This window comes from Rhamphochromis longiceps, unplaced genomic scaffold (genome assembly GCF_057381845.1).
Source record: "Rhamphochromis longiceps isolate RC_006_pf unplaced genomic scaffold, R_longiceps_female_GT1.1 unmapped_scaffold_4, whole genome shotgun sequence".
NCBI lineage: Eukaryota > Metazoa > Chordata > Actinopteri > Cichliformes > Cichlidae > Rhamphochromis > Rhamphochromis longiceps.
The window spans coordinates 40712-52079 of record NW_028187224.1 but is presented as its reverse complement, the minus strand read 5'-3'; the positions used below and the strand labels follow the sequence as shown (position 1 = coordinate 52079).

Below are 11368 nucleotides of genomic sequence, written 5' to 3'. Positions count from 1 at the left end.
CCGGATCGGGCTTAACACCTGATGATGTGATGCGGTACCCGAGAAAGGTGAATTCATCGAGGCAGAATTGGCACTTTTTGAGCTTCAATGACAAGCCAGCAGCCTGGAGTCTGCCCAGCACCTCCTCAAGATCCACTAAGTGCTGTTCAAAGGTAGGTGAGGCGATAACAATGTCATCCAGGTAGACTGCGCACGTTTTGTAAATGAGGCCAGCAAGCACACAGTTCATGAGTCTCTGAAAAGTTGCAGGTGCGTTGCAGAGCCCAAAGGGCAGCACCCGAAACTGGAAGAGACCGCAGTGAGAGATGAAGGCAGTTTTAGGCTTCGAGTCCTCTGCTACAGCAACCTGCCAATAGCCTCGCGCTAAGTCCAATGTCGAGACAAACTTTCCTCTTGCCAGAAAGTCCAAAGACTCATCTACACGAGGCAGGGGATAAGAGTCTTTTCGGGTAACTTGGTTGAGCCCTCAAAAGTCCACACAAAACCTTGGTTCCATGGCCGCTCTATTTACAATGACTACAGGAGCTGCCCAAGGGCTTGTGGAAGGTTCAAAGATGTTGTCCTTCAACATTTGTTGCACTTGTTCTTCAATCACACGTTTCTTAGCAGGTGACGTGCGATAGGGTGGGAGATTGACAGGTGTTGCATTGCCAGTCTCTATGGCGTGCTCAGTGAGAGCCGTTCGACCAAGTTGACCATCAAACAAGGAGCTAAACTTGCTGAGCAGATTTAGTAAAGCATCCTTGTTGTTCTCTGAGAGACTTGCTTCAGACAGTTTGGCTGTTAAGTCGGAGCGAACCAAGTCCAAAGACATCAGTGTTCCAGGTGAATGTGAGTAATCATTTTGAAGGTCCTCTTCATTGTCTGCGAGTGGGCAGGGGATGTCCTCAATGTAGACTCGTCTAGTGGGAATGTGAATAGAAACAGAAGCTCTTGCCATAAAATCCATTCCCAGAATGAAAGGAGAGGACAAATCTGGTATTATGGCAAAACGCTGGTAAAAGTTCTTGTTCATGAATCCAATATTGAGCCAAATAACACCAACAGGGATACAGGGAGCATTATTGGCGAGGTTAACTGCAGGACCATTCCACTCACTTGTGTTTCTAGGGTAAGAGTCATTTACTTGAATGAGATCTGTTCGTACAGCCGAGAGGGAAGCACCCGTGTCGAGGGTAGCATCCACAGATGAAGCATTGAAGTTCACTTTCGTTCTTAGTGGGGTATTCCAGTGGACTTGTGAAAAATTGTCTTCCAAGTGTCCAAGACTGTGTCCACCCTGTAGTGAATCGGGCGTGTGAGGCTCCGTTAGTAATTGGGGGAAGGTTGGCCTCTGTGAAATGTCCTCCCCCCCCCCCCCCTGTAGTTTCCCGACTGCCTGTATTGTGGCTGGGATGTGGTGCTGCTTAATTCCACCTTTTCATGGCCAGGGTCAGAGGGGCCAGGTGCTGGCAATGGCTGGACTGGGCCATGCCTAGTGGTGTTCGAGGCTCGTTGTGGGTGTTACAGTTTGGGCAGGTGCGTGTGGTGAACCCTGGCTGAGAGCATTTGAAGCAGTAAGGTTCAGGCTTATAGTTGTCTTTGCTACATAAAGCAGGCTGTGGTCTTTGTGGTCCAAGCACTGAGTGAAGCTCATGAGCACGTAGCAGCAGGTCCATTACAGAAGTGACATTAGCGCCATACAGGGCAACTCTGTATTTTTCGAGAGCATGTTTACTAATTAGGTCAATTCTGTCTTTTTCAGGTGGGGGGCTCTTCAGTTTGTCAAACTCACTCAACATGTGGGCGACAAACGTTGGGAGCTCGTCCTGAGCCTGAACACGATCCAAAATTCCTCTCAGGATGCGTTCTTGGTTGTCGGAGGGCAGAAAAACTGTCTTAAACAGTTGACAGAATTGAGCCCATGATGTGATGTGGGAGCTCAGTGCCTTGAACCATTTCCCGGGCTCTTTTGCAAGAAAGTGTGGCAGTTCGTTTAGCAATTGCCCATCAGTTAGGTTCAATGAGGCTTTGTATGTGCCAACTGCATTTAACCAGTCCTCAGGTTGCACTTTTCCGTCCCCAGCATACACAGGAGGCTCCAGCTTTGCGTGATGTAAAGCTGCCGCAATCACTCTGGAAGTGCTGCTGAGTTTAAGTGAGTGAGATGGGAGGAAAGGATTTGTAGGTTGAAATGGGTTGCTGGGCAGGAACGGATTGGTACTGTTGGTGGGTTCAGTTTTGTCCATCACATGAACATGAGGTGTCGATGTGGCCATTGGGAAAACAGGAGACTGTGGGACTGCAGGAGGGGGAGAGTTCCCCGTTGTGAGTTGGTCCCACTGCCTTAGTAAACTCTGCTGTATGTTCAGTGAGTCACGTAAACAATCACTAAGCTTATTCACCTCAGTTCTTAACTCCACCACTTGTTGGCTAAGGCTAGGAGTCACATTTTCAACTATCTGGCACATAGGTAACGAGGTAAGTTCCATGTCGGAGTCAGAGTCGTCTGGGCAGTGTGCCATTGCAATTTCAAAAAAATTAAGCCGCTCCAAGGCACAGCGCAGTTATTGATATAGCAGTAAAAGAGTCACTTAGGTCAGACTAGAAAGACAAAACTGCAAAAATGCGTTCAAGATTAAATTTAGAAAAAACACATATAAAATTTCGCCCAACAACTGAAATTAGACTGCAGTGATCAGAACCATGTTATTACAATAGCATATCTGCAACACTAGAGCTCAATGCAAGATTAGTTTTAAGTCGTTTCGTTATACTGAGCCGAAGACCAGCACCAACGGTTGTAGTCGGCCAAGCTATCACTTACATGTGCTACAGTCAGTCTCAGCAGAGGGAAAGGGGAATGAAAAGCCAGCAGAAATGTTCATGTCCAGGCTCTCCACAGAAGAATTAATCCTTAGAAGACGAAACCAACAACAAATAACAAATCCACGGAGTCCATTCGCGTCGCGGAGTCAGCTTCTCTCTTTTTCTTTCTCCCAAGCGGAGCAGCGGCACACCACGGTATCCAGAAATTAGTCGGGTCCCACCTGAGCTGAGGCTGCGGCCATGGCTGGAGAAAACGTCCGAGCGTCCGCAAAACTGGGGGGATTTCCGAGACCGTTCACGTGCTAGAAGAGAAGAATCCTCGGCGGGATGCAAAAATTGTCTGAAGTCCAAGGGGAAAAAGTTCGGGCACCAGTTGTAACGTGCAGTGGAGATGAAGCCAGCCGCAGAGGTGTGCAGGTGGATAGCGAATGAGAAACAGCTTCTGACTTTCCAAAAAGTACTCATTTATTTACAATATCAAAAATAAAAGTGCTACCTCTACCACACATTACTAAAGAGCACACTAGTCCGCGTACACACGGGAGCATCCATTACAGGAGGAGTGCGAAGAAGAACAAAAAGGGGGTGACACCAGTCGTGAGACAGGAGGCGCCGCCATGTGGTGATACACTGCATTACAATAGCAACTGTTACAATATAAATATTGTTCTGAGAGGCTTTTTGTTGGTTGAGTCTGAAATTGATTGTATTTATAATTTATATCCTTATAAAAAGGCAGAAATATGGTGTTTTATTAATAAACTTACATTTATGGATATAAAATAGCTAAAAGTATTAACAATTTTTTTATAAAAAAAACATTTATCATTCTTCCTGGGGAACTTAAAGAAACAGAATAAAACATTTTCCCATCGTAAAGAAAACTCCCTTAAAATATGGACAATAACAAAACTGCTAAATTCTTCCAGAATCTCTGTGTAGAGGAACCAAAAGAGATGTGCCACAGTTTCTGGATGATCCCCACAGAAAGTTCAATTAGTATTTATGTCTCTTTTAAATGTTACCATATAGTGACTGGCTGGGTCACATTTATGAAGAATTTTATATGAGATTTCCTTCACCTTGTTCACAATTAGATATTTATGGGATCATCCAGACTGTCTTCCAGGTGATATCTGGAACATGTCGGTTCCAGTAAGATATTCTATATATGGGAGAGACATGATATCTTCTTGGAATAAACTACGTATTCTCTTATTGCTGTTACCAAGTTCCTGTGAAAAGCAGATTTTTCCCACTGCTGACTCAGCTGGATCAGGGAGAGTGACTGAGGCAGATATTGAGCTGTCAGTGTTTTTATATAACATTAAAGTCCCTGAGGGTATGGCACCAAGCACCATTGAGAATTCCCCAACACTGTTTGACAAGTTTGACGAGCATCTTGACTTTTGGTCTTTGGATGTTAACAGTCCTGGATATGTGACTTCTTGTTTAACAGAAATGTTACAGAGAGCATTTGCAGTGCAGCCTTTAATTGCTAGTAATTCACATTTTTTTAGATTTCGACATAAAGCAGATGCCTCAGAGAAATCACTAATAACACTAAGGGCTGGACGGATTTGATTTGCATTCTTCAAGAAGAGTGTGGTGTCATCAGCTAGCTGGCTGATGATGAGCTCCTTATCAGCTGTGCTGATTCCTTGTATAACAGGTCAAATCTCGGGATGGAGTCTTAATCGTTTTAATTGAGCTATTGCCATTCGTGTACAAGGTTTTGATAGCTTTACAGAAAAATGCCAAATTTTTCCAAAGAGTGGAAAATAAATTGATGTTCAATTGTATCAAAAGCCTTTTAAAAATCCAGGAAGAGAATGAAGCTATAGTCAGATACCAAATCAGAGTAATCAAGTAGATCTAAAACCAGTCTCATGTTCTTAGAAAGGTGTCTGTTTCTCATAAAGCCTGATTGTGTCTCATCGATAATTGTGTCCAAGAACTCTTTCATTCTGTTAGCAAGTACTAAAGCCATAATCTCATAGTCATCATTAGGGATGGGTATCGTTTAGGTTTTATCCGATACCGGTGCCAAATCGGTACTTTTGAAACGGTGCCGGTGCTCAAACCGGTGCTTAAAGAATGGAGAACACAAAATTGGTCCAAAAACCTCTCATGTTCAGCTGGTTTTGTGTAAAAAGATAACAATGTTAGCCTTTTCTGCAGCTATGGGGCATATATGGTATCACTCTTAGCTGGAAGCAGTGCTTAACCAATGGAAAAAATACAAACTTTATCCAAAAACCTCTCATGTTTAACTGTTTCCCTCTTTTTCTTTGGTCATTTTAGCCTTTTTGGCCAGGGTGAAGGGAGTATCTGCCATCAAACAAGAAGACAGCCGCATGTAGCTATGATGATGTTTGCTAGTTCACCTTACATGCATTAATGTAATAACGTGGTTAGCCTACTCAACGTAAATTACACGCGAACAACAGAGAAGAACGGCTGCTGCTGCCATCAAATACGGTGCATTTCTCGGCTTTAAAAAACCCGCTATGTGTCGCCAGGTGTTTCATCGGATTTGAGGTGTTACCTCCTTTGACAGTATCACAGTATCAGCTTAAAGCACTTGTTGCTGCTGAGTTTGCATATTTTGCTGTGAAGTACAGCCAGACTTTTGACCGCTTCGTCTTGGGCATTTCTAATTGGTAGCTCTGCTCTAACAGAACGTACGTACCTGGCCCCGCCTACTATCCTCGGAAACGTAAAATGATTGGCTAGAAGTGTATCAAGGCTCAGGAAAAAAAGCACCGAAATAAAGCACCGAAATGTGCGCTGCTTTTCGGTCTGGTTACTACCGTTTATGTCAGAACCGGTGCCATCATGGCACCGGACACCGGTACCCATCCCTAGTCATCATTGAGCAGACAGATGGGTCTCCAATTATCAATAAGAAGTAAGTCTTTGTTTGGCTTTGGAATAAGTGTTATGAGACCCTGAGTAAGAGTAGGAGGGAGGATGTTATTCTCTACACTTCCTATGAAAAGCTGCAGTAAGAACGGAGCCAGGAGATTAGAAAATGATTCATAAAACTCTGCAGTTAAACCACCTGTGCCGGGAGATTTGTTGGCCTTAAGTGCAGAAATAGGATTACAAACGTCCTCCACAGTCAGAGGGCTGTCACAGTGACTTCTATCTTCCACAACAATAGTTTTTAGGTTTTTAATATTATTGAGAAACAGCGTTGAGACATATATATATATATATATTCTACTTTTCTAAATGATTGACTATTTCAATGGAGAACCTAAATGACACGGACCCGTGTTTGTTATTACATATCTCTATTTTGAATGTGACAAGTCTATCATTGCCTGTTATTCATAGGTATTCACAGAGTTTTTGGCCTTTTTTTCCTCTGTAACAGTTAATTGACTCTTTACAGTGGCCTGCTATGGTTAATAATAACATGTTCAGTCATGAGTGAAATCAAAGCTTTTCTTCACTTTAGCATTTAACATTCCCAACAATATAATGTGATACCTTAATTAAAACACAGCTAATAAAACACAATTTTCTTAATGCAAACATCAGTGACTCAACATTAGCAACCAAAGGGTTCAGTCTGCAGCTCACACTCATGTGAAGCTACAGCCTCCCCCTTTAGTCTCTGTCATCCTTCTGCTCCTGCAACAACAAAGCAAGACAAAACCTCCACCCTTCTTCTACAGGCTGGGTGAATTGTTGTGGACATTCACTAATCCTAAAGTCGGCACCGTTTTTGTCTCAGTATCAAGTCAGTTAAACTTTTAGTCGTCAGTCCATCACAGTCCAGTCACATGCATACATCCACACACATTCATACCAGATATTGCTGATAATGGAGTCTCACGCGCAGCCTATTCGAGCCTCCATCACCAGCAAGATGACGTCATCATTTTAAAGGAAAACAGCTCCTTGTTTTTGGACTGGATTGACTCGCTGCAATCCTTTTAGGCTCAGGATTTCTCATGTGATCAATGTCACATATAAGTGAATTTCTCCCAAGCCCATTATAATCATGGAGAAAAACACTTTGCCACTGTTTCCAGTAAGAATATTTTATAGCGCTTTAAAGTTCAACCTCTCAGGTCTGGATTAAAGAGCTGATTTGTTAAATCGGGAACTCACAAAATACCAAAATATCACCACCGGTGGATCACACCTCTCAGATGTTCTTATCTCAGTGCACTGTAACAAAAGCACAAACAAACGCAACCAATAAAATACTAATAAAGTAACAAATACTGGGGCCCATTGCAAACATGTCCAAGCATAAAACCATCTTTCTCTCTCTTAGAGAAAGAAAACAATCCAAACCTCACTGATAAAATCAACCTAGTGTCAAGCAAAACCCAAAAATCAACCAAAACTTCACCAGAAAGTTTTTCTCCCTCCCGGGACAATATTGTGCAGAAATACAGGCACCGTAACTCCTTTTGCACTGACAAAAACATGTTGGATTTACTTGATCCAATAGTGGACACTGGTTGCACACAAAGGTTTTGCTTTGGCAGAAACTTAAACAACTGAGTTAAATCAACACAACCTTTTCATATTCAGTAAACCTGCATGTTGTGTTCATAAAACACGATTGAAACATGTTCAGATGGAGTAAGTTGAGCTCCTGGAACATTTTAATCCTTCAATTGAAATTGAATGGGTCTACAACAACTACCATCCTCCTATCTCTATCCTGGTTGCAGCAGGGCTGGGAAATAACCCTGAAGTGATAGGTTACCAGGCAGGGTACACCCTGGACAGCTCACCAGTCTATCAGATAGAAACACACAGCCGTTTACATTCATGGATAATTTAGCCCAGGACCTTCTTACTGTGGAGCAACAGCACTAACCAGCATGCCAACAATGGAGGAAATACAGGAAAGCTATGATTTCCTGTATTTGAGGCAGAATTATTTTGTTCTTGCCCTTGACAGGTTAATCCACAATAAATAGCAACAGCATGCATGTGGTGTGTGTGTCGTTGTCTGCCTCTTATAACTCCAGTGATTTTCCTGTAGTTTGAAATCTTATGCGGTGTTGACACAATAATTTGTTGTAAACCAGGAAATTCCCAACTGTGGTAGAAAGCACAGCTTAGCCTTAGCAAATGTTCAAAGAAAAGTCGTCACTTCCTGATTTCTGCTTCACTGATAAATATTGTCACACTGGGGTTTTTGCAAATGATATCAGTGAGCACTGTGTGGCAGCTGGAGTCAGACAACTGAAGCTCCCACAATCAAGACCACAAACAGCTTTCAAAGGAGATTTGAAGCTTTTCTGGCAGCAAGCTTCATGATTTATGGGACTGGAACTGGAACAGAAACTACCTGATCACCAATGGTGAGCTGGCATGGAATTATTTTTATGACATTTTATCAAAGTTATAAATAAGCATGCCCATTAACACATAGTGAGTGAGCATGTTGTCTTCCCACGCAGTGAACAGCGGATGCTAATGTTTTTGTCACTTTTTACAGAGTCAAACTCAAAGTAAGGTCAGTGCTTCCACGCTTTAAACGCTGCACGCTCACACTCTCTCCACACTCGATAGATTATCCATTGTTCATCTGCACACAGCTGCGGTTTTAGTAACGCAGTAACGCAGCGTGCTTACGGCAAAGTAACAGTAATCTAATTACCTTTTTTGCAATAGTAATCCCTCACTTTACTCGTTTCTTGGAAAAAGTAATCGGATTACTGCCCATCTCTGGTTGGAGCTGTGCACTTGTGGGTTCCACCTTGTGTACACGTTTATCTTTGCTGTGTGTACTTGTACCTCTGAGTGGAAGCCGAACTCTTGAGTTCGAGTATCGAAGCATCAGCTGTGACGTTAAAGTCCAAACAGCTCGTTCATTTGACGTGCAAATGAACGAAGGTAACGCCGTTTTCATGTGGATGTGTCACTGAGACACTTTCCACATCCACAGCTCACAAAATGGGAAAACTATAGAAGTATAACAATGAAGAAGTTACTATGTTACGGGTCCCAAGGATGAAGACCTCGATGACAAATATGTTACCTGTAAAAGCAGGTGAAGAGCAGAGTAAGGAAGACACGATGCGTCTCTGCTTTCCTCCAGAACGTGTCTGAGTCTGATTTATTTCACACAAATAAATGCTATAAAACACTAAACATGAGCTTTCAATATACTGTTCAGCTGGTTCCTCATTCACATCAATTACATTTACTTATTTCACAACATCAGTGAAATATACTCTTTTTAACTGGTTCAGTTTCTCAAGTTCACACTTCTTTCCATAACAGCTACATCCTTTTATCATATCAATAAACACATCACATTGTCTTCTGCAGTGTCTTACTGGCTAAACAGTTCTATTCAATAACAGCATTGGTAAATACATTACATTTGTTCCCTCCAGTAATTTACTGGCAAAATCACTATTTAGTGCATCATGAAACACAGCTTGTTGAATCAACCCATGAATGCCTCTGTTAGCTACACAGAGTTGCTCAGAGTGCTTGTGTTACACTAGCTAATCTACTCAGTCACTTTAACAGAACTATTAACATTCACATCTCACAGAACTGATTTGATTGGAGCATTACAACACGTTTGCACAGAGCATAGGAGCGCACTGACTCTGCTTCACGAGCGCTCCACCTAACGAGCGGGCTCGCGGTGCGGTCGCGCGGGACACTCCTCTGGTTTTCTCCCGTGTTTACATATAAATAACTTTGGCGGACCGCCTTAACTCTCCCATTCACATTAACGTGGGTAACCATGGTGACAATAAACAACATTTTCGGTGCGAGCACCGTGTACCGACCTGTAAAAGCAGGTGAAGAGCAGAGTAAGGAAGACACGATGCGTCTCTGCTTTCCTCCAGAACGTGTCTGAGGAAGCAGCGGAAGGTGGGCTCCACTTACTGCTCCCCGAAACCCCGGAGCAAGCACCAAAGTTCCGCCCTCACTGCTTTCTAACATAAAATGAATCCCTGTTACATGGATTTTCTATCCTCTTAAAGAAACTGAAAATAAATACATATAGCAATGAAAAATGTCCCGTTACATGAGTGTTTTACACAAAATAATATTAATGTGGTCATTCCCTCACAGGGGTGCCACAACTACACTGCTGTTTTGACAGAGACACAGTGTGTTTATCTAACTTGGCTGAAGCCAAAGTTCTCCAGACAAATTCAGTCTGTTTCTGCCAAGTGTGAACTCACTGGATGAGCGCCAGATACACAGAATCAAAAAGGGATAAATTACTTTTCTTATGTCATGTTCCCGTCACAAACTGGCTCAAGGAAAGGGGAAGCAGGAGTCCACAGATGAAATGTTCCTATAAATAAAGTGGAATTTATTCAAACTTTACCAAAACTTCAACACATCAAATACAAGCAGTTCAGCAGGGAGTGGATGTGTGTTGCATGTGCCAGATGGATGCAGAGAGAGGCCAGGGCCACGTTCAAACCTGAACACGCTGCACAGTGTTTTCTTCCATTTGTTAGGGATGAATGAAATGCTTCCTTGAAAGGATGTGTGCAGTCACCAGTGGGCGTGGAAGCATGTGCGCCCTCATTTGGTGGGTGTGCAAGAAAAGTCATCCTGTCACACAGCAATGCCTACATAAATCACACCACTCTGCTTAAAATAATAATGTTTAGTGAAGCAGGTGAAGCAAAGGGCTGCTTTTAATAGGCTGGGAGACCCAGGTGTGCTGCTTTAGCTGCTGAGCCTCTTATGACAGAACAGCGGAGAGTGGTAAGAAGGGAGGAGGGGGTCTGGCTGTGTTTGTGAACGATAGATGGTGTAACTCTGGGCATTTCTCTATCAAAGAGACGCTATGCTGTAAGGACATTGAGCTGCTAGCGGTTAGCATGAGACCGTACTATCTACCACGAGAGTTTACACACGTGATTATGATAGCTGTGTATGTCCCGCCCTCTGCTAACGCTGCAGCAGCCTGTGAGGTCCTGCACACTGTAACCAGCAGACTCCAAACACAGCACCCTCAGGCCCTTTTCCTGATCTCTGGGGACTTTAAAGATGATGTAACCATTTAATTATGGTTACATAATTAATTATGTAATTAATTATGCAAAATGCAAAACGCTCAGCTGTGTCTCCAATCAAAGCTCTGTAACTTCAGAGGTGATGTTCATATGTTGACTAATGGTTTTCTTTCATTTTTGATGTACTGCAGAATATTTGTATAAAATCCAGGCCAGGAAAATCTCCTTCATGTGTTTCTGTGTTTTGTCTTCAGCTACGTTGACACAAAGGCCTCTGCTGTGACGCTCACACCTTTGATAAAGTCTGGAGAGTGTCAGCTTCCTGTTTATAGATACAAAAATATGTAATGTTGTGAACTCTGGCCGCAGCGGCGCAAGAAAAAGGAGAATTACGGGAAGCACTCACAACAGGTAAAATCAAAATAACAAAGTAAAGTACGATAAAATAAAAACCAACAAAAGAACAACACAATATACTTCCCCGTACTGTTACTGCTAACCTCTGTTAACCTAGTAACTCTTACCTTCTAACTGACAGCTGGTCAATAAACGAGCTCCATAAACGCTCCATATTCACCTTT

General features: G+C 42.8%; 1 protein-coding gene across 1 annotated transcript; it reads right to left on the bottom strand.

Moving 5' to 3' along the window:
* Positions 1-502: 502 nt before the first annotated feature.
* Positions 503-3535, bottom strand: LOC146640579 (uncharacterized). Its single transcript, XM_085399913.1, has one exon. It carries the CDS (start codon positions 2502-2504, stop codon positions 1407-1409), a length of 1098 nt encoding a protein of 365 aa, XP_085256039.1. The 5' UTR covers positions 2505-3535; the 3' UTR covers positions 503-1406.
* Positions 3536-11368: the final 7833 nt, after the last annotated feature.